At 48.7% G+C, this 23,044-nt stretch overlaps 1 protein-coding gene across 5 annotated transcripts in view; it reads left to right on the top strand.

Annotated features, from left to right (window-relative positions):
* Positions 1-23,044, top strand: part of SSH1 (slingshot protein phosphatase 1) — a 76,218-nt gene that overhangs the window by 41,952 nt on the left and 11,222 nt on the right. For all 5 annotated transcript variants that reach the window (XM_055238609.2, XM_063614423.1, XM_063614425.1 and 2 more), the window contains 8 exons: positions 5,370-5,438; positions 6,943-7,008; positions 8,863-9,057; positions 10,282-10,375; positions 11,511-11,639; positions 14,305-14,351; positions 15,740-15,886; positions 17,427-17,627. In XM_055238609.2, coding sequence (XP_055094584.1) covers positions 5,370-5,438; positions 6,943-7,008; positions 8,863-9,057; positions 10,282-10,375; positions 11,511-11,639; positions 14,305-14,351; positions 15,740-15,886; positions 17,427-17,627 — 948 coding nt within the window. The remainder of the gene's footprint in view (positions 1-5,369; positions 5,439-6,942; positions 7,009-8,862; positions 9,058-10,281; positions 10,376-11,510; positions 11,640-14,304; positions 14,352-15,739; positions 15,887-17,426; positions 17,628-23,044) is intronic.

The following is a 23,044-nucleotide window of genomic DNA, read 5'->3' as shown; positions in this document are numbered from 1 at the left end:
CCTCCCAGGCAGAGGGGCCCGTGGAGAAGTATGGAGATTGGTGGGCCTTGCCTCAGACACCTGACCCCATAGTGATACTCCATAGATTCCCAAGTACTTCATGGCAGGTCCTAGTCAGAGGCTTGAAGAGTAGCTTATAATTTCCCACTAACTGGAGGCCAAGTAAGTTAGAGCACTGACCCCCAGGATGTGTGTGAAATGAGGGTGGAATCACTCCCCTGACATCTCGGATAAATGAATGCCTGTGAGATCATTGCAAAACCTGGGTTTGTTAAAACTAGATTAGACTCCCTTTATTCATCATTCATTCATCGACTCATTCATTAAGCATATGATTTATTTGCATTCACCTGTGTGTGAGGCAATGGGCTAGGCCCAGGTAAACAAAGAAGCAACAGTACACACAGTTCTTGGCCTCAGAGAGCTTCTAAGCGAGCATGGAAGACAGTCACAACCAGGTAGGAGGGAGAGAGTGACCGAGAGGTGCTGGGGTTTTGTGAGACCACAGGAGGGGGTGACTGTTGAGAGCACCTGGCAGGACCTATCTGGCAGGAGTGAAGCCTAAGCCGACTCTTAACGGGCAAGTGGGCAGTCAGGCGAGCTCTAGGGTGGAGGCGGAGCAGCAAGGTGCATTTGAAGAGCATTTCAGGCAGAATCAACAGCAGAAACCAGTCAGGGAGGCCGTGAGTGTCATGGTAACAGTACGGTCTTGTCTTGTTCCTGTGAGAGCTTCTGTAAGTCACATGCTAGCGACTGAGACTTTGATGCTTGTTTGAAGGAAATGAATAAAAAAGGGAGGACATTTCTTTTATGACATGGCCCCCACCCCGCAGTACATAATAAATAGCACTATGAGAAAGTTTCCTGTGACACATGTAGCAGATGGAGTTGGGGCTGGCATCTGTGGCCTTGGGCTGGTTGGGAACCTGTGGCTAGAAGAACCTGTAGCATGGGAGGTGTTTGGATGTGAGCTCTGAAGAGCCACTTGGAGACTGGAGGGCGTGGTCTGTTAGGATGGGGTGCCACCAGGCAGGTGATCTCAGAAATGCCCAGAGCCCCATCTACTTGGCCATTATCTGTACGGTTGTGAGGCATAGCAGTGTTTGGTGTTTGACCATCTTGTGGTTGTAATTGTTCTTCCAATGACTGTCCAGCTTTTCTGAATCTTTCTGAGGCAGGGACTTCCCTCACAAGTGTGGCCTGTTCCAATAATGCTTTCTGATCCCAAACGGAAATTGGCCTCCCGTGGCCTGTGCCCATTGTCTTGATCCTAACCATGGGAGTGGTGTGGAAGCCCAGTCCTCCTGACTGTAGAGTACGGCACAACTACAAAATGCCTCCGTGAACATCTCATTTAACCCCTTCATCCCCCTGGGGTGGGTAGTCCTACCTCAGATTTTACACGACAGTCAGAAGCTCACAAGGCTGCAGTGATTACCTCAGGGTCATCCCAGTAAGTGGCCGGGCTGGGATTCGGAGGCAGGCTTTTCCTGTCGACCTGCTGAATGAGTAGATGCCACTCATTGTTTCCCAGTAGGCTGCAGCTCTCTTCCTGTACACCGCCTTGCTCGTTCATTCACTCCTAGGTTTATTGTGTATGGACTTGTTAGCTCTTTCCCTGTGCTGGGCGCCCTGCCAGGTGCTGGGGCTACATCAGGGAGCATGGCAGACACACCTGCAGTCTCACAGAGCTCACAGGCCAGCAGTCATGGGCATGCCTTAGATGCACACACGTGCACTCCCACTCCGCTGCTGCCCGGCTGGAGGAGACTGGCGTGTGTGCTCGTCCGCACTGCCCCCGCAGTGCTCTTCCCTCCCACCCTCTCCTCCCTTTGCCTCCCCTCAGCACCCCGCCTTCGGTTCTCGCAGGTTCCTCTCCCTGTGGTTCCCTCGCCTCTCCTGCACGCTCTTCCCTCAGGTCTCTGCGCCCTCTGCTCAGAGGTCTCTGTGTCCTCTGAGCAGGAGCCACAGCCCACCTGTGGGCACCGACCCTAAGGCCAGGGAAGGTCTCTGAGGTTGGAGAGGGCGGTCGAGAGGCCACCCAAGATGAGCAGGGGCCTGAGGGGAACTTCCTGTCGCTGGGCCTGATGCAGCTGCCTTCTGTGCCCAGGGAATCCCGGGGGCTGGGAACTGGGCCTTCTCCTGCAGCTCCCACATTGCCCAAGCACCAGGCTGTTTTCTTCCTTCCCGGCTTGAAAAAAAGAGTCCAGGTCCCCACCAGAAGCCTTTAGCCTGCTGAGGGAGCAATATACTTGTTTTTTCTAAATTCCTTCCTTGGGATTTTGTTTTTTTATTCCCCCTGACAAAAAAAAAGAAAAAAGGAATAGACAAGCATTGCCCCCAAAGGGCATCTTCGTAACAGTCCAAACGCTCTCCAGAAGGCAGCATTGGAATGGCGGCTCCTGCAGCAGGCTCGCGCGCTCTCACTCAAAGTTTTTGTTTTTGTTTTTGTTTTTAAGATGGGGTCTCACTCTATCACCCAGGCTGGAGTGTAGTGGCACGATCTTGGCTCACTGCAACCTCTGCCTCCTGGGTTCAAGCGATTCTCCTGCCTCAGTCTCCTGAGTAGCTGGGATTACAGGCATGCGCCACCATACCTGGATAATTTTTGTATTTTTAGTAGAGACAGGGTTTCACCATGTTAGCCAAGCTAGTCTCAAACTACTGACCTCAAGTGATCCACCCTCCTCGGCCTCCCAGAGTGCTGGGATTACAGGCGTGAGCCACTGCACCCGGCCTCACTCAGAGTCTTATATCTGCATATGCATCCTGGAAGACCAGAGCAGCCACGCCACCTTAGGGTTCACGCTTGGATTCTTTTCTCTACTCTTTTTTCTTTTCTTTTTTTTTCCCTTCCCTCGCCTTCCCCTTCCCTTCCCCTTCCCCTTCCCCTTCCTCTTTTCCTTTCCTTCCTTTTTTTTTTTTTTTTTTTTTTTTTTATGTGGAGACAGGATCTCGCTCTGTCACCCAGGCTGGAGTGGTGAAATCATGGCTCATTGCAGCCTCGACCTCCCAGGCTCGATCATTTCTCCTACCTCAGCCTCCTGAGTAACTGAGACCACAGGCACATGCCACCATTCCCAGCTGATTTTTGTATATATATATATATATATATATATATATATATATATATATATATATATAATTTTTTTAAAAATCACTATTGCCCGAGCTGGTCCCAAATTCCTAGGCTCAAGCAGTCCTCTTGTCTCCACCTCCCAAAGTGCTGGGATTACAGATATGAGCCACCACACCCGAGCAGGATTATGTTTTCGATTCGGATTGGGAACATTTTGAATGCCATGAGCATACACCACCATCCACGCATCAGTGTTTTGCCGTCAGTGAAGGACTCCACGATGGGGTCTTGGAACAGGTTGGTCTCCTGCCTGGACCTCCAGACCCATCTGGCTTCTCTGTTCCTGCCATACAGGCCCTAGGAACTTGGAGCCTGCTTTCTTCTTCTGCAATTGCTCCCACCCACTTTAGCCTTGGGGTCACTCTTCCTCTAAAAAGATTCAGCTTCCCTTACTATGTATCCCTTTCCTGCTTCCCATATATGCCCCCCAGGTGGAGACAAGAGGACTGCTTGAGCCCAGGAGTTTAAGACCAGCCTGGGCAATATAGTGGGGCCTTATCTCTACAAAACAAGTGTTTTTTAAAAAAGCTGGGCATGGTGGCATGTGCCAGTGGTCCTAGCTACTCAGGAGGCTGAGGTAGGAGGATTGATTCGGCCCAGGAGGTCGAGGCTGCAGTGAGCTGTGATTACACCACTGTACTCCAGCCTGGGCAATGGAGCAAGACCCTGGCTCAAAAAAAAAAAGAAAGAAAGATCAGTATGCTTCCCATGGGTCCTCCTTCCTCGTAGGAATCTTACTGTTAATCATTGTAGGACCGCTGGAAACTCACAAAAGTAACAGCTAGGGGATGATAGGAGATGTGTGCAGTTGTTGCAGTCCTGCAGGGTCCCTGTTCCATGCTCCTGGCTCTAGTTGAAGGCCGTGAGCAGAGGTCCCCCGTGGGCTGAGCCTCTTGCGCATCCGTGTCCAAGGGAGGCTGGTCTAGGGGCTTAGGTTCCACATGGTTTCATGTGCCCCTTATTTCCTATGGGCAGTCTTGTCCCTGCCCCCTTGACCTCTGCCTGCCCTGGAAGGCCCCACCCCTGGCCTAGGCCTGGCCTTGCCACCCCACCACCCCCCGTCCTGTGCTGTCTGCAGCTCTCTGTGCTGTACCTGCCTCCTTATCAGTCCCTGGCGAGGGTCGTCAGGGCTCAGGTCGGGTCTTCTAGACCACACGTTCTCAGGGCACCATCTGACCTGGCTTCTTGCCTATCGGATTTGGGCTCCATAGGGACCCTTTCCTTGCCTCCTCCTGGCGCTGACACAGCCACTGGTCCCTAGAGCTCTGTGAGGCCCAACATAAATTTTATTTTGCAGTGCTATAAGAGAAACACTAGTTAGTCCCTCCGGAGTGGGTAGTATGGCACGGAGGGACCTGAGAATTTGCCCAACCCAAAAGCCTGAGTGTCATTGGCCAGAAGGGCTTGGAACAACCTTCCCCACAGATGTAGAAGCATGGAGTTGAGAAGAGTCCCACATGGGGCAGGGCGCTACCTGGGAGGGGAGCTGGGTCTGTGATCCCCAGAAACCCCATTCACATGGGCACACATAAAACATGACTGTGGTGTTGGCAGCAGCAGAGATGGAAGCATGAGATTCCTGAGGTCTGCGGAGCTGGCCCTTGGCAGGGTTACAGCGGCTTCTCACAAGTCGACTTCTAAATGCCTGAAGAATTTTCATCATAATCTGAGGACTCTCCGATAAGCCCTTATTTTCCCTCTGTTTTTCAGTGGCGCCAGTCTCTGCAGTCATTCAGTCTCATTTCACTGGTATGATGGGCAAAACAAAACCAGGTTAAGCGAGGTTGTAAAACCGCAGCCACGCTAAAGGCGCAAGTGCACAGGTCCGAAAGTGAGCTCCGGGAACGGTGTGAGCATGCTCCCCTCCCCACCACCCAGGACAGGCCAGGCCGGGCTTGGCCGCCGGTGCTTGCCTGTGTACCCCCAAGTACACATGTGGCCTCCGCCAGCAGAGCACCAGCCCTGGGCGGCTGCCTCCCTGCTGTAGAGTGGGCGTGCGGTCAGCCCACACTGCACCCAAGAGCCTCAGCTGAGCACTTACGGAGTTGTGTCCACAGGGCCATCCCAGACCCGTGTCTTCTAGAATTCATCAGTGAGCAGTTCCTGTGCAGACAGCCTACTCCCACATGTACGTCCAACAGCCCGTCCTGGACAAGGTGGTGAGCTGGAAAGGCTGTGCATGTACGTGGGTAGACGCTGACTCCACACGTCTTCTCTTCCCCCCTCGCAGTAAAAGCTGCACCATTGGGATGGTTCTCCGACTGTGGAGCGACACGAAAATCCACCTTGATGGAGATGGGTAAGGAGGTCTCTTTAAAAGATTCGCTCACTGTGTGTAGGCATTGAAACACGAGCTGGTTCGGGCATCCTTGGATGATCATTAGCACTGAACGACACGTGTGGCGGGAGTGTCACAGCGGGAGAAATCATATTGCCCTCGAGTGAGCTGCACGAGGGAGGGTATGTTTTGGATGTCCGATTAGGGAGTTTAGCTCATGAAGTATCAGTGGGAGCGATTACAGGAGATATGCTGCTGTGTGAAGTTCAAGACAGCGGTAAACCGATATCCATCCGCCACCTCAATGGGTTAGGTGAACTCTCACCACACGCCCTCCATGGGGCTTGCCCTGAAAGTTCACGGATGAACTTTCACGCCCTCCTGTGGTGCAGCAGGAACTCACCAGCTTTGGGGTACAAGGAGAGACATACAACTGACAGGCACAACAAGGTTTCAAGTGCTGCCCTGGGGGCCACAAAGGAGGAATGAACCAGTTCCACCCGGGCAGGCAGTCAGGGGATGAGAGGCCGTCTAGCGTCCGCATGCGTTCACTCCCAAGGAGGTGCGTGGGCACGGTGAGGAGTGGGGAGAAACAGAACAGGAAAGTGGCCTGACACGGGGATTCTAAGCAGGTCAGAGTTATGTTGCCTTGTAGGATGGGAAGAGAAAAATAATTCGATTTGTTGTTTAAGTGATGGGGTTATGCGGATATTTTTCCTTTTTAATTTTAATAACTTTGTATTAATTTTTTTTTGTCTTTTTTTCAATGGAGTCTCACTCTCTCACCCTGGGTGGAGTGCAGTGGTACGATCTCGGCTCACTGCAACCTCCACTTCCTGGGTTCAAGTGATTCTCCTGCCTCAGCCTCCCAAATAGCTGGGATTACAGGCACCTGCCACCATGCCTGGCTAATTTTTGTATTTTTAATAAAAACGGGGTTTCACCATGTTGGCCAGGCTGGTCTCAAACTCTTGACCTCAGGTGATCCACCCTCCTCGGCCTCCCAAAGTACTGGGATTACAGGCGTGAGCCACCACCCCTGGCCTGTATTAATTTTTTATATTTTATATTAGTATTTTTATATTAACATATTTATATTAATGTATTAATAGATATTTTTATATATTGATTATTTTCCGTGCAATCCTATGAATATAGTTTCTATGCAATTACAAAAAGGAATGGCCGGGCCTATGGGACAGGAGGTGGCAGTGGAGGCAGGAACCACGTGGGAACATAGACGCTCTTGGAGGTCTTCACCTGGCACCCTTTGCCAGGCTTTCAGTTTTTGGTGGAACTCGCAGTGCTGGGTTAAAAACAAGCCCTCCTCATCTGAGAATGTGTCTCTTTGCTGCCCTTGCCCATGTCTCTGCCGAAGTGGGTTCCGTAAAATCCCTCATCATGTGGCCTGAGATGTGCTTGTTCCCAGCGTGTGCGGTGGGCTGGCTCCCTCCTGCCAGAGTGATTTCACTCAAGACGCTGATTTCTCACCACAGATACCTTTCTCTCTGTTTTTTATTCTCAGTGGGTTCAGCGTGAGCACAGCAGGAAGGATGCACATATTTAAGCCTGTGTCTGTCCAGGCCATGTGGTAAGTGTGGTTTTAGGGACTTTTAACTCCCTAGAAATATTTTCTTAGCCAATAGCATGAATAGAAAAACCCCTTCTACCAAGAAGCTCGTTACGTATGTGCATGTTGAGGGAGGCGCAAAATATATGTAACATAAAATTTACCATTTTCACCATATTTAAAGGCACAATTTTTAGCGGCATTAAGTATATTCACAATGTTTGGGGGGTTTGGGGTTTCTTGTTTTTTTTTTTGAGACAAGGTCTTTCTCTGTCACCCAGGCTGGGGTGCAGTGGTATGATCATGGTTCACTGCAGCCTTGACCTCCCAGGCTCAGGTGATCCTCCTGCCTCAGCCTCCCAAGTAGCTGGGAGTACAGGCATGCGCCACCACACCCGGCTAACTTTTCTATTTTTTTTTTTTTTTTTTTTTTTTTTTAGAGATGGGGTCTCACTGTGTTGCCCAGTCTAGTCTCAAACTCCTGGCCTCAAGCAGTCCTCCCACCTCAGCCTCCCAAAGTGCTGGGATTCCAGGCATGAGCCACCGTACCTGGCCTCAGCCTATATTTTTGTAAAAAGAAGTAAAATGGGCTAGCTGTGGTGGCTCACACCTGTAATCCCAGCACTTTGGGAGGCCACGGTGGGCAGATGACCTGAGGTCAGGAGTTTGAGACCAGCCTTGCCAACATGGCAAAACCCTGTCTCTACTAAAAATACAAAAAATAGCCAGGTGTGATGGTACACACCTGTAGTCCCAGCTACTCAGGAGGCTGAGGCAGGAGAATTACTTGAACCCAGGACATGGAGGTTGCTGTGAGCCGAGATCACACCCCTGCACTCTAGCCTGGGTGATGGAGCGAGACTCTGTCTCAAAAAAAAAAAAAAGAAGAATAAAAGAGGGTGACTAAATAAAACATAGATTCTTAATATTGTTTCCCAGTCTGCTCCCCAAACCTCTTCAGTTAGTTTCTGTATCAAAATAACTTTCTAGAACTTGTTTCCTTAAGAAATCTAAGCATCTAAGCTATTAGAACATTGATGGGGGAATGGGTGGAAATGTAATTATTTAGAATGCAGGCAGATGTCTCTGTTGCATATTAAAGACTTTTTCTTCCAGCTGCTAAGCTTAATTGTGGGTCTTATGTTCAATGTGGGTCATATGAACATATGTTCAGGGTTACCACCCTTCAGGAGCAGTTCTTCATTCTCTGGAGTTAATTGATGGGTTGTAAAATAACCCGTGAACCACCTGATTGGAAGAGTTATGAAGTAGTTTGTTGTTGTTTGTTTCTGCTGCTTTTTGGAAATGATGTGGGGTGTTCTGGCCACTCTTAGATTCAATCAGTGAGTATGTCCCAGGGACTAGCTCCGTGCCCTGGCAGGCTGAATGTTTCAGGCTATATGCTTTCCCCAGCGCCCGTACATGTAAGTGTGACTCCAAGAGTGAGCCCTTTACAAACTGCACTTCTCAGCCAGGCACGGTGGCTCATGCCTGTAATCCCATTACTTCGGGAGGCCGAGGTGGGTGGATCACTTGACGCTAGGAATTCAAGACCAGCCTGGCCAACATTGTGAAACTCTGTCTCCTAAAAATACAAAAATTAGCTGGGCTTGGTGGTGGGTGCCTGTGGTCCCAGCTGCTTGGGAGGCTGAGGCAGGAGAATTGCTTGAACCCAGGAGGCGGAGATTGCATTGGGCCGAGAACGTGCCACTGCACTCTAGCCTGGGTGTCAGAGCGATACTCTGTCCCAAAAGGAAATAATCAACGAATCAATCATTGCCCTTCCCTTCCCGTTTTTGAACCCCTTTGTCAGAGGAGGAAACCCTGCATCTCTTGTGCCTTCCCAGGGCTGACCCTGTCTTCTCCTCGCCCCAGGTCTGCCCTGCAGGTGCTTCACAAGGCCTGCGAAGTGGCCCGGAGGCACAACTACTTCCCCGGGGGCGTAGCTCTCATCTGGGCTACCTACTATGAGAGCTGCATCAGCTCCGAACAGAGCTGCATCAACGAGTGGAACGCCATGCAGGACCTGGAGTCCACACGACCCGACTCCCCCGCGCTGTTTGTGGACAAGTAAGTGCAGCGCCTCCGGTGTGAGCACACCCAAGCCCACAGGCACCTGCCTCTCCCCCACCTGCCCTGTGCCCGAGCCTGAACCTGCACTGGGCCACACCGCCCCTGGAGTCCCTTGAGTGAGAGCCCTAGCTTTCTCAGAACCAGCGTTTAAAGCAGAGATCTGTGACACAGGCCCCTGTCCCATGCAAAAAAAAAAAAAAAATTACTGATGAATTTGGTGAATGCATTTCTGGGGACGGGGTCCATAACTCCCATTAGACTCTCAAAGGCATGTGTGGCCCTTTGTGTCCCCAACTCTTTGCAGAGCTGTGTGGTCTGGCCTTTTCTCTTCAGATTACCAGAGACTTAATTCCCAGATCCTCCCGCTCTGCTCTGAGGAGAGTTAGGAATGTGTCCTCTGCTTCCTTGGATCCAAAAACACAACTGGTGAGGGCAGCCTGCCTTAGCAGCAGCCATGGTGAACCACATGACCTGTGTCGTGTGACCTATGACAGTGCTGATGTGGAGAGGCCACACTCGCTGAAGTCTAGTTAGGGAGAATGCTGGTTGCCCCTCCCCTCGGGGTCAGGACCCTGCTCCCACAGTGTGGTGTTCCTCCAGGACACTGCATTTTGGGAAGACTATGGATAAACCACAGCGCGTTCGGAGGGCAGAGACCTGAAGTACGGGAAGCCACATTAGGAGAGGGCCTTGAAATCACGGAGGAAGGATAGTTGCCTTTGAATAGTTGAAGATTCCCCACGGGGAAGAAGGATTATCCTGGTCTGTGTGTCCCCTAGAGTTAAAACCAGAGCAGGGAAATACCCAGATTTTGATTCTAAGGAAGAAGGGGATAATGGGATCTGCTGCAGCTGGGCCGGGCTGCCTTGAGACAGTGAGGTGCTCATGCCCAGATGTGTTCGAGCAGAGACTCAAGGGCCCAGGGGCCTGGGGATGTTGCGCTGGGCATCCCAGCATCCTGCCCTAAGAGCATCTGAGCAAGGAGTGAGTTTCCACACTGTCCTCTCCCCACTTGACCTGCTCCCTGCTCTGTTGACTCCCGTGGGAGTTCTAGAGCTGCAGCGCGTTTCTGTGCACCTCTCCCTACTGCCTGAGAACGTGCACACCAAGAAGTGTGCCAAGCCGTGTTCTGTTGAGACTCAGGATCATTTGGCATTCCTGTAACCTCCGACCACAAGCTTTCTACAGCTCCTTGCTCTCCTAAGTGTCATTTCTTTCCAGGCCCACTGAAGGGGAAAGGACCGAGCGCCTCATCAAAGCCAAGCTCCGAAGCATCATGATGAGCCAGGATCTAGAAAATGTGACTTCCAAAGAGGTAAGACAACTCCTCCCTTCATTGCAGGTCAGAGGTCATGCAGCCTCCATGTGTCCTGCTCCCGAAAGTGCAGCAAAAGCAGGCCCAGCACCTTGTTGTCTTTACCTGTCCTCTGGTATCAGCCCCCGGAGGCTTTTTTCTGCCTCGTTCTACAATCGTAGCAGGCCTTGGAGTCAGACTCCTGTTTGAGTCCAGATCTGCCACTTATCAGCTATGAGACATTGAGCAAATTTCTTGACCTTTGTGAGCCTCACCTATATAGCCTTTGGGGAGAAGTCCATGAGATCCACAGACTGCACTGAGAAGCATTGACCTGTTTTAATAACAGCCCCTTGTTCTCTCTTCTGCTCCCTATTACCTTGGGTTTTATGGAAGAGACAGCAGACTTATTTCTCCACAGGATGACAGCTTGACCTGCAAGTATCAAATTCTAGAATAATTTCTCTCTACTTTTTTACTTTTTCATGTTTTTTCCTGGATCGCTTTTTTTTCCATTGCTTTTTATTCAAAGCATGCAATGAATTATAATGAGAGATTAAACTGGGTGGATCTAAGAAGTTAAAATTGACATTTTAAAAGTTCATGTATAATCTTTTTTTTTTTTTTTTTTTTTTTTTTTTTTTTTTAAGAGACTTGGTCTTCCTGTGTTGACCAGGCTGGTCTTGAACTCCTGGCCTCAAGCAATCCTCCCACCAAGGCCTCCCAAAGTGCCGGGATTATAGGCGTGAGCCACTCCATCCAGCCCTGTCTTTTAATTAATGAATACATTTTTAAAAAATCATATCGTGATATCTTTCCAAGAAAGATAGAACCGATTTTAGATTATTTGATGTATTTGACATTTAATTATAAAAGTAAAAGCGCTTTAAACTTGGTAGAAGAGATCTCATGGAAATCAAATTCCTTATTTGAAATAATAAACTTTACCCAGTTGAGTTTACTTCTAAGCTGAGTAGCCTGCATTCCTGCCACCGACGCATGTATGTTGCGTGTATCTAAATGTATTACTCTGAAAGAGAAAAAACACCCACCTTTTTTGGAAATAGGCACAGTTTGCATTGTAACTTTAATTCTTTTGAGGTGGATGATTGTTTTCTTTAACAAATCACTTTTCCTAATATTTCCTACTCCACAGATTCGTAATGAATTAGAGAAACAGATGAATTGTAACTTGAAGGAATTCAAGGAATTCATAGACAATGAGATGCTACTTATCTTGGGACAGATGGACAAGCCCTCCCTTATCTTCGATCATCTTTATCTCGTAAGAGGCGTGGCCCTGGCAGTATCTGGTTTGGGGGACATAAATCAGACCCTGGTTGTTTGGAGTTTGTAGCAAGTCCGGGAGAAAAAGCAGGCAAAAAACTTGAGTTGCCAGAGCCTCCATCCTGGCTGGCAGGAGCTCCCCTCTTTGGCCCCCTCTCTGGCCTGCAGCCTGCTCATCTGCTCCTGAACCAGCTGTTTGAGACGTGGCTCCTAGCTGAGCTGCGGGGAGTTGTTTGGGAGCTATTTGGCGTAGTCAACTGGCATGTGTTTCAGACTCTCACAAATCCTTTGTCTTCTTCAGCCACTAACACATAGGCCCCATCCAGTTACTTCCAAGTGGTTTGTGGGCTAAAAAACCCCAGTTACTAAAGGAAGTGTCCTCACCAAAACCCAGAATTATGCCTAGGCACCCTGAGACATGAGAAACAACAGGGAGGAGAGATCACACAGCTGACACGGAGCTCCCGCTGAGCTTGTCCAGACAGCTTTTCCATGCACGGCTCCAGGGCCGCTGGAAGCCCTCACCCTGGTCCTATAGTTCTGGTGCGTTGTACTGATTTCTGTGCACCTCCATGGCTAGCTCAGATTGTCTTAATGCTGTGAATCTCCATAGAAGGCAACTGGCAAGTTTTCAAAGTCAGAGAGGCTATAGAGGAAGGCACGTTACTAAAATTAGAGAGGCCTAGTGGTGTAACGAAAGTCAGGGCCCACCAGGGCCCGGGTTCGCACTCCTCAGCCTCAGCGGCTATGTGACTTGGAAGAAGTCACTTTCCCTCTTTTTTTCTTCATCCTATACCCCAAGGGATGACTGTAAGAATTAAGTAAAATGCAAACTGGGCACAGTGGCTTATGCCTGTAGTCCCAGCTACTCAAGAGGCTGAGGTGGGAGGATAGCTTTAGCCTAGGAGTTTGAAGCCAGCCTGGGCAACATAGTGAGACCTTGTCTCTAAAAAATTTTTTTTAATAAAATAAAAAATACATATTTAAAGCACCGAGTGCAGTTTTTGTAGGTGCTAACTAATGGTAACCATTGTTAGAGGAGAAAGTGCTTCCTGGGAAAGCTAATGAAGTAAATTTACTGCTAGAGACAAGAATGACTTTGTTTTCTGTAGGAAGTAATTAAGAGTTATGTATATGTCATATCTATGTAGATATGTATATTTTTAATATATTTATGTGTACAGATCTACATAGATTTCATAGTTATTGATTAAAATGTATGTACATGTGTGGATTTGAAAGCTGTGGGCGGTCTGGGCACTGCTCTTCCCGGAAGTCTGTTGATTTCCCTGGTGAGAAGGGAACAGAAGACACCTTCGTCCTATCTTTCTCCACTAGGTGGCAGTCACAGCAAGAGGACGCTCACAGCTTCAGCGGCACTCGCGTAATTTTTTTGGTGTGGTTCGGTGCTTTATGTCACTTTTTCCATGAGAGATACTAAAGGAATTTTTATGTTTGGGTCTCTCCCTCAAATATGAAAATTCAGCTAGTGTCCCGCATTGCCAGCTTGCTCAGGGCCCTGCCACCGCTGGTCCTGAGGGGTCTGCCCTCTTGGGAACTTGGGAAAGGAAGTTTCAAGGAAGACAAAGCTGGATTCTTTTGCTCTTTATGACACTATGTTGTTTGCATTTCGTAAGAGGAAAGTGATCATTTTTTGTTTTCTTTTTTTTCCCCCATTCCATGTCCTTTGAATGCTTGAGAGTGGAAGGTTTTTCAATGATACCATTTTTTAAAAGTACTAAATTAAAACATGTTGCAGAAAGTCTGAAAATAGAAATAAATCTAAAGAAGAAAAAAGCATTCGCAATCTCACAAATCCAGAGATAGTCCCTGTTAACATTTTGGCATATTTATTTTCCCATCTTCTGTTTTTTTGGGTTTTTTAAATGCATATATAGCTTCTTTAAAAAGAAACAGAGAAGGAAAGGATCATACTGTTTATGTTTATATAGTCCTGTATCCTCCTCTGTTTTGAAATTTTTTTTCCTTACATGGTATTTGCCTGTGTCATATAATACTCTGCAAAATTTATTTGTTTTAAAGACTCCATCATGAAGATCCAGGCTCATTTATTTTACTCATTTTTTCCCATTGGACGTTTGGGTGGTTTCCACTGGTTTATTACACATAATTATAAATATCCTCCTACCTAAATCACTGTGTGAGTTCTGATAATTTCCTCAGGATAGCTTTTTGTAAGTGGAATTACTGGGTCAGAGGGTGGGAACTTTTTCAGTATTGCCAAAATACTTCCCAGAAGGTAGAACGATTCCTGCTGTAATTAGTGGCTTGTGAACGTGCCCTTCCTTGGGTAGGAGGTCGCAGGTCATTGCCTCTGCTTACAGGACCCCACTGGACTCTTAGGAAACGAAGTGGGGAGATGGAGAGCAGGTTTTCCTGGACTTGCTGTTTCCCTAAGGCCAAGGGGCCAGTGAGGGCCGGGACCCTTCCCTCCCTCCGTCCCTCCCTCCTTTCCTCTCATGCTGTGAGTACTCACTCAGGAACCTCCTTGAATATCAGCCGCTGGTTCTCTCTGTTCTCTGAGGCCAATGGGGCCATGAAATAAGACCTCACCGCCAGAGCTAGGACAAACCATGCATCCCCTGAGCAGCTCTGAGGCTGACATGTGACACTCACAGGAGTTTGTGTGATCTGTCTCCCAGGGCTCTGAATGGAATGCATCCAATCTGGAGGAACTGCAGGGCTCAGGGTGAGTCTCCTCCCCTTGTCTTTCCCTGTCCTTCCAGGCAGCTTAGAAACCCTCCACTCTGCCATGGAGGGGGAGACCTTGGGGCTGCCTGCCTGTAATTGCCTGCACCCTGGTCTCTGAAGTGGCTGCCAGGGGTTGATGTGCATAGCTAAACAGATGTGCTTCCAAACACCACGCCCTGAATAATTCATGGAGTTTAGATTGTGCTGAAGTCTCGCGTGATTGTGTGGGTTGAGGAAAACTTAAAATTACACCGTAATTGCTGTAGGACCGCCTGGATATTGATTAGGCTCTGTGCTGCCTCCCCCGCACCCCGCCTCCCTGCCCCGCACAGTTGCTGCAAACCCTAGTGTGGACGCAGAGGTCTGCTGGCTGTTTCGTTAGTCAGCAACCCTGATCCCTGGGCCACTTTGGGCTCTATCTGAGCTAATGCTTTGGGGCCTGGTGGGAATCTTGCAACGTTATGCTCAGTGTCGGCCAGAAGCATATGCCTGTCGTAGTCTGACACTCAGCAGGGATGAAAAATGTTTCAATCTAGACCTTCAAGAACAGATGTCTGGACTTTTTTTTTTTTTTTTTTTGAACAACACAGCCACAAAATCACCGTTCTGTGGGCCTGACATGATGACATTCTAGAATTACCACGTTTAAAAATCAAGACTAAACAAATCTTAAAATACGTCTTTAGAACTACCGGTTAAGATGCATTCTTTCAACAGAAAGTATTCTTAAAACATAAGGGCATATACTCTTCTGTGCTTTCGTCTTGCTGGGAATAAATTAATGATTTTCTTAGGTATTTTTTTAAGCATGTCTAAATATTATGAAACCTATTTGAGATGTTTTCTAACTCCTGACATTATTTTCTTCCAGAAGTAAAAGTCTTGATTAAGTTTAGAGAACTACAGAACCTGGGTTAGCAGACCCTGTCAAATACTTATCTATCTTGCCTTTTTTCAAAAAAGGATTTAAGGCAATTCCCAAGGATATAGATAATGGATGGATATAATTTGCTTTTTAGCTCTCTAAGAGTGAAGACGCTGGGATTTTTTTAAGCCTCTGTATATTCATAATAGTCATGAATAGTTATAAATTTAAGTAATACATATATTTAATTTTCCAGAATGCTTTAAACTGAGTTTTCTTTTTATAAGGTCTTTAAAATAATTTGGTTTCTTAGTATAAATATAACACATTCTCACCATCGAGAGGGCATTTATAAAATACCAAAAAACATAGCTATTAAGGAAAAACCAAAGTCCCGCCACGAACATATGACCCTTGGTTAATGTGTGTTTCCTTTTCTTTTCTCTGCCAGTTTTTATTACCTTGCTTTTCTTTCTCATTCAGATCCTCCAAATTTGTTTCTTACTTTTTTCTCATTGCAGGGTGGATTACATTTTAAATGTTACCAGAGAAATTGATAATTTTTTTCCTGGCTTATTTGCGTATCATAACATCCGAGTGTACGATGAAGAGACCACAGACCTCCTCGCCCACTGGAACGAAGCGTATCATTTTATAAACAAAGCGAAGTAAGTGGGCAGAGAGGCGGGGCTGAGGATGAAACCAACCTGCTGAGGCTGGGAGAGTGGGAATGAACGGGACTACAGATGCAGGAGTCGGCTGGTGGGAGGGGACTTGATGTGGGACGGACCTTTGCTTTTAGTCGCAGGACGCCAAGCACCAAAGGAGAAAAGTGGTTGGTCCTCTCCAGGTAGAGTTCCTGTTGAGCTTAGTCTCTCCCACCTATCTTTGATTGCGACACTTGACCCCAGTTGTCATCATCAGCTCTGATTCCAGGCAAGCCCCAGATACCAAGTGGACACTCAGGGGCCCCACCCCTAGGAAGTCACTGAGCCAAAGGAGAGCTAGGGGATGACATGCATGGACACGGGCTTAGAGCTTCTTTGGGACTGTTTCCCTAAGAATACGGCCCATCTTCCCTCCCTGAGTTACTGTCGCATGGAACAGGACAGCACATCGGAGGTCATGGCCAGCCCCCACTGCCCCTGAGCCCGTCAGTGGTTTCACCTGTCTCTGGTGCTCATTTTATTCCCCTGCGAAACAGCTCTGCCTTTTTAAGTCAAGAACAGAAAGAACCCTTTGAGATGCTGTCAAGACAATCACCCTCTTCTGCTTTGTCTCCCTCTGGGTCAAAGCCACATGATGTGTCCTTAACCAAATCTTAGTTCCCTTATATTCCCAGGAGACAAACTCAAGGCTTCCTTGATGGAGACTTCAGACCAGCAGTTAGGGGGAGAAAACCCCACTGAGATTTGCAGGAGAATTTCAAGCTTGGGGTATAGGAAACCAGAGCCGGCTCCCACCTGGTGGGTCTGCCTTCTGTACAAATAAAGTTTTGCAGGTGCTGCCCTTACTGGCCTGGCCCTCCCTCACATTCTTGAGCAAGTGATACTTAAAGAAACACTGTCCCCTGGGCCGTATCTGGTAAATCAGCCAGGTCTGGGCCAGCACTGCCTCCGTACAAATAACGGGCCAGCCCCATCTCCCACTCCTGGCTTTTCCTTGCGGCCGCCCTTACTCCTGCTCCCTGGCCCTCCTGTCTGAAGAGCATCTCGTTCTCCCCAGGGCCTTGCAGCTTTCAGTTTGCTGACCCCATTTTTCTGCAGTAACTCATCCACCGTCTCCATCTGCTGTAGCAGCTGAGTAGCTCTTGCAGAAATCCCGTTAGCTGCCCACTCTCATCCCAGGAAAGGGCTTTCGGTCCCCTAGCCCATCCCAGCCATGTGAGAAGATTCTCACTTGGTCCCTGAAGGCAGCCAAATATTGAAGCTCTCCCTGCAAACAAAACATGGCCAGGCCAGAACAGATTTCTTTTGATATCCCATTGTGTGCTAATTGATTCTACAGTGGTGGTATTTCCTTTAGAGGGTGTGTGGACATCTGTTCCGTAAACATTAAGACGTAGGAGGATTTCGGCAGTAAGATAACTACAGGGTTTAAAAAAATGATTCGGGTAAAACCTGAGAGAATGAAGTTGTTGGAGCTTTTTAACTCCTTCCCCACTGCTTCTCCCCCATCCCTCCTCCCCAACTGCTCCCACCCCTGCAGGAGGAACCATTCCAAGTGCCTGGTGCATTGCAAAATGGGCGTGAGTCGTTCGGCCTCCACTGTCATTGCCTATGCAATGAAAGAGTTCGGCTGGCCTCTGGAAAAAGCATATAACTATGTGAAGCAGAAGCGCAGCATCACGCGCCCCAACGCGGGCTTTATGAGGCAGCTGTCTGAGTATGAAGGCATCTTGGATGCAAGGTGGGTGCCTGCCTGGAGAGAAGGGTTGGCAGGCGGAGCTGGAGCGGCCATGCGGCCAAGCCAGCCAGGCCTCTGTCGGCAGCAGAGCATGCTCCCATTCGGCCCAGCAGCCACTTCCACAGCCAAAATCCTGCCTCTCAGGGGGAGTCAGTTTGAGAAAAACAACTATTGTTTGGGCTTTGATGAGTAGTTTCCAGGAGGGATCTGTTTTGATTTTCTTGGCACACACATAAAGCTGGTTTTGCTGCTGGAGGAAATGGTGCCTAGGTTCTAAGCCAAGGCCTGGCCTCGTGTGTGTGGCGTAAGCACGTGTGCATCTTGCTTCCTGGGCATCTGCTTTGTGCCAAGCCCTGTGCACCAGCTTTGCTGCAGGAAAAGCCAAGGACTTGGAGAGGCACAGCAACCAGGTTCCACCACTGATGAGCAGGGCAAGTCAGGGCAAGCCCATCAGTCTTCCCAAGCCTCAGTTCCCTCTTCTGAGTTAAGAATTAATGCCCACCTTAGCCGGGCCTGGGACATGCACTTGTAGTCCCAGCTGCTCAGAAAACTGAGATGGGAGGATTGCTTGAGCCCAGCAGTTTGAGGCTGCAATGAATGTGATCGTGCTACTGGACTCCAGCCTGCATGACAGAGCAAGACCCCATCTCTTAAACAAAAATGCTTTTTAAAACACTGAGGTCAGGTGTGGTGGCTCACACCTGTAATCCCAACACTTTGGGAGGCCAAGGAGGGTGGATCGCTTGAGCTCAGGAGTTCGAGACCAGCCTTGCTGATGCAGTATATTTTCTTGACCCCTTTTTGGGACACGTGACAGAGGTGCCTCATTTACTCAGCTCGCCCCACTCAACCCCTCATGGGAGGGAGCGTACAAGCGAACTAGTGCAGGAACTGGAGTGAGCAAGTGGAGGAACCGGCCTCTTTGGCACTGGCAGGAGTGAACTCTGTGCAGGCCCCATGGCAGCATCCAGGTGGGGGTGCCTCTGACCCTAAGGCCTCAGAGGGTGTGTTATAATACTCCTTTAGCTCTGCCGTCCACAGATAGCAGTGTATTACCAGCTCAGTGGGCCCTTTGCTTCATCGTGTGAGGCAGCTGCCTTCTGCCAGTGAGGGCAAAGGGCCAATGTGACAGCATTTTTGGGTACTCACACCTGGTGTGTCCTGAATTCTTGTCCAGTGCTCAAGAGGAATGAAGTCACATGGGCGAATTGAAGAATAGTGAATGTGGAGAAAATTTTATTGAGTGATGAAAGCAGCCCTCAGAGAGGGGAGCTGGAAAGGGGATAGGAAAGGAAGGTCGCTCTCCCCTGAGGTCAAGCCACCTCTCTGCCTCGTCCAGCCTCCATCTTCTGAAATCAAGCTGCCTCTCTCTGACATCCAGGCACTTCTTCCTGACATCCAGCTGCTGCTTCTCTCTGCCAGCTGAGTCTGGGGTCTTTATAGGCACAGGATGGGGGCAGAGTGGGCTATAGGTAGTTTTGGAAAAGGCAACATTCAATTGGTAAAAAGACATTATTCAGAAAGAGCCAGTTGGGAGAGAGCAGGCACACAGGGATGGGTGCTCTTACTCTGGGACACAGGTTTCAGGCTTTTCGGCTTGAAGGTGGGGTTTTGCCAGGGACCCATCCCTGTCTGCCTAGAATTTCTCTGCCTCCTATTGCTGTCATTGGCAACATGCTGAGACCCTGTCTCTACTGGAAGTACAAAAAAAAATTCAAGTGTGGTGGCATGCGCCAGTGGTCCTAGCTGCTTGGGATGCTGAGATCAGAGGGTTGCTTGAGCCCAGGGGGCAGAGGTTGCAGTAAGCTGAGATTGTGCCACTGCACTCCAGCCTGGGTGACAGAACCAGACCCTGTCTGAAAAAGAAAACAAACAAAAAAAAACAATGAATGCTTACCTTAATGTGGATGTTAATGGTACAGGTGCTGTGGAAAACAGTATGGTGGTTCTTCAGAAAATTAGGGGCCAGGCATGGTGTCTCATGCCTATAATCCCAGTACTTTGGGAGAGCCAGGCAGGTGGATCACCTGAGGTCAGGAGTTCAAGGCCAGCCTAACCAACATGGAGAAACCCCATCTCTACTAAAAATACAAAATTAACTGGGTGTGGTGGCATGCACCTGTAATCCCAGCTACTCAGGAGGCTGAGGCAGGAGAATCGCTTGAACCCGGGAGGTGGAGGTTACAGTGAGCCGAGATCATGCCATTGCACTCCAGCCTGGGCAACAAGAGCAAAACTTGGTCTAAAAAATAAATAAATAAATAAAATTATTATATCATCCCGCAATTCCACTTGTGGAAATATATCCAAAACAATTGAAAGCAGAGTCTTGGAGAGATATTTGTACATTAGTGCTTATAGCAACATTATCCATGATAGCCAAAAAGTGGAAGCAACCCACATGTTCATTGATGGATGAATGAACAAATAAAATGTGACATATTCATACAATGGGATATTACACAGCCTTAAAAAGGAAAGACTGACACAGGCTACGACAGTCATGAACCTTCATGACATTGTGCTAAGTGAAATAAGCAAATCACAAAAAGAGAACTACTGTATGTTTCCATGCATATGAGATACTTAGAGAAGTCAAAGTCACAGAGACAGAGAGTAGAATGGTGGTTGCCAGGGACTGGAAGAAGGGAATGGGGGCCGGGCGCAGTGGCTCACGCCTGTAATCCCAGCACTTTGGGAGGCCAAGGCGGGCGGATCACAAGGTCAGGAGATCGAGACCATTCTGGCTAACACAGTGAAACCCCGTCTCTACTAAAAATACAAAAAAAATTAGCCGGGTGTGATGGCGGGCGCCTGTAGTCCCAGCTACGCGGGAGGCTGAGGCAGGAGAATGGTGTGAACCCAGGAGGCGGAGCTTGCAGTGAGCCGAGATTGTGCCACTGCACTCCCGCCTGGGCGACAGAGCGAGACTCCGTCTCAAAAAAAAAAAAAAAAAGAAGGGAATGGGGAGTTACTGTTCAACGGGTACCGAATTTCAGCTTTGCCAGAGACAGAGCATTCTGGAGATTCTAGTCTAGAGGCTCTCTGGATGGTGGTGATGGTTGCATAACATTATGAATGTATTTAATGTACACTTAGAAGTGGTCAAGATGAGGCCGGGTGCGGTGGCTCATGCCCGTAATCCCAGCACCTTAAGAGGCCGAGGCAGGTGGATCACTTGAGGTCAGGAGTTCGAGACCAGTCTGACCAACAAGGTTAAACCCCGTCTCTACTAAAAATACAAGAATTAGCTGGGTGTGGTGACATGCACCTGTAATCCCAGCTACTTGGAAGGCTGAGGCGGGAGAATGGCTTGAACCTGGGAGACCAGGAGTTCAAGACTGCAGTGAGCCATGATTGCATCACTGCACTCCAGCCTGAGCAACAGAGCGAGACTTTTTCTCAAAAAGAAATACTTAAAAATTTTTTAAATATATAAATAAAAAGTGGTCAGGGTGGCAAATTTTATTTTTTTGAGACAGGGTCTCACTCTGTCACCCAGGCCGGAGTGCAGGGTATGATCATAACACCTCAACCTCCCAGGCTTAAATGGTTCTCCCACCTCAGCCCCCCAAGCAGCTGGGACTACAGGTGCACACCACAATACCCGGTTAATTTTTTATATTTTTTCTGTAGAGACAAGGTTTCGGTATGTTGCCCAGGCTGGTCTCAAACTCCTGGGCTCAATCGATCCTTCTGCCTCAGCCTTCCAAAGTGCTAGACCACCACACCTGGCCCAAATTTTATGTTATATGTATTTTAGCTGTAAAAAAAAAAAAAATTGAGGGTCAGGCACTGTAATCCCAGCACTTTGGGAGGCCGATGCAGGCGGATCAGCTGAGGTCAGGAGTTTGAGACCAGCCTGGCCAACATAGTGAAACCCCATCTCTTCTAAAAATATACAAAAAAAATTAGCCAGGTGTGGTGGCACGTGCCTGTAATTTCAGCTACTCAGGAGGCTGAGGCACGAGGATCGCTTGAACCCGGGAGGCAGAGGTTCTGAGATCATACCACTGCACCCCAGCCTGGGTGACAGAGTGAGACTTCACCTCAAAAAAAAAAAAAAATTTTTTTTAAAGAATACCCACCCAATAGGGCTGCTGTGAGGTTTGCATGAGTGCTGTCTGTCAATCAAGCAAAATGACCGAGGCAAGTCTCAATCATTTTAGGAGGTTTATTTGCCAATGTTAAGGATGCGCACCCAGGAGACAGGTCTATGCCTTTCTCCTCAGATAATTTTGAGGGCTTCAAATTTTAAGGGGAAAGGATGGGATATTGAGAAATGCACAATTTTCATGTGAAGCGGGATAGGGGGAAAAGAGTCATGCATGCCTTCGTCTGGCTCAGTGAATCTGCGTTTTTGCGTAACATAGACAATAGGGCAGAGGAAACAATCAGATATGCATTTGTGTCAGGTGGGTAGAGGGATGACTTTGAGTTCTGTCCTGTGTCTTCCTTCCCACCCATCCCCCCACCTGTGAAGATAGTGGGCAATTTACATTGCCATGGTGAATTTTAACAGAAAAGCTTTAGGGTAAAGATCTTGGGGACCGCAAGGAATTTCCTTGTGGGCAAGATATGAGGGAGGTGTGTAGCTTTTCATCTTTGTAGCCATCTTATTTAGGAACTAAAATGGGAGGCAGATTTGCGTGACCCACTTCCCAGCTTGACTTTTCCCTTTGGCCTAGTGAGTTTGGGGTCCCAAGATTTGTTTTCCTTTTGCAGTGCTAAACAAGTTTACCTTTACAGATACTTCCACATCTGGCTTGTAGTAAATAATAAATGTAGCTTAAAGTCCCTGAACTCCCACCCTAAAAAGTTCTGTACAGGTTATCCCCCTTTTGCGAGGATCAGTGCAGGGATAAGGAGCTGACGCTGAGAGGTTGGCCTGTCCCCCGTCACACAGCCAGTGGGCGGCAGGAGGGAGAGGGACACCGTAGCCCCTCACTCAGCCTCTGAGTCAGGGTGCTCTGTGCAAAAAGCCCTGCGGTTCTCTTGCCCACACGGGGTGGTGGGGGAGGTCCTCGCTATAGTTCCAGTACCCCAGGCTCTCAAATTGGAAGCCCAGAGCCTGGGCGTCACTTTCTCCCGGTTCCTTTTCTAGTCAGTCTGTACGAGAAGCAGGCCTCCCTGGGTGATATCAGGCCGGTGTTGGAAGGAAGCCACAGGCGAAGTCCACCAGCTTCTTGGCCAAGTTTGGGAATGCAGGGTGCCCTGGCAGAGTTAAACAGGGTCCAGAGAATAGCATCGGCCAACTGTGGACTCCTTCACTGTCAGAAGGGCTGGACAGGTCCCCAGGCAAGGCCCAGAGGAGGAGGAGGAAGAGCGACCATCTCACTGTCCTCCCCCTGAGCCTGCCAGGCACTCAGTGCCCGTTGCAGCCTAAGCCGGGCGCTCCAGGCCGGGTTCATAGCAGCGTG

Source organism: Symphalangus syndactylus, chromosome 13, assembly GCF_028878055.3.
Source record: "Symphalangus syndactylus isolate Jambi chromosome 13, NHGRI_mSymSyn1-v2.1_pri, whole genome shotgun sequence".
In the NCBI taxonomy this organism is placed as follows: Eukaryota; Metazoa; Chordata; class Mammalia; order Primates; family Hylobatidae; genus Symphalangus; species Symphalangus syndactylus.
The sequence above is the reverse complement of the archived record's forward strand: the minus strand, read 5'-3'. Positions and strand labels throughout refer to the sequence as shown.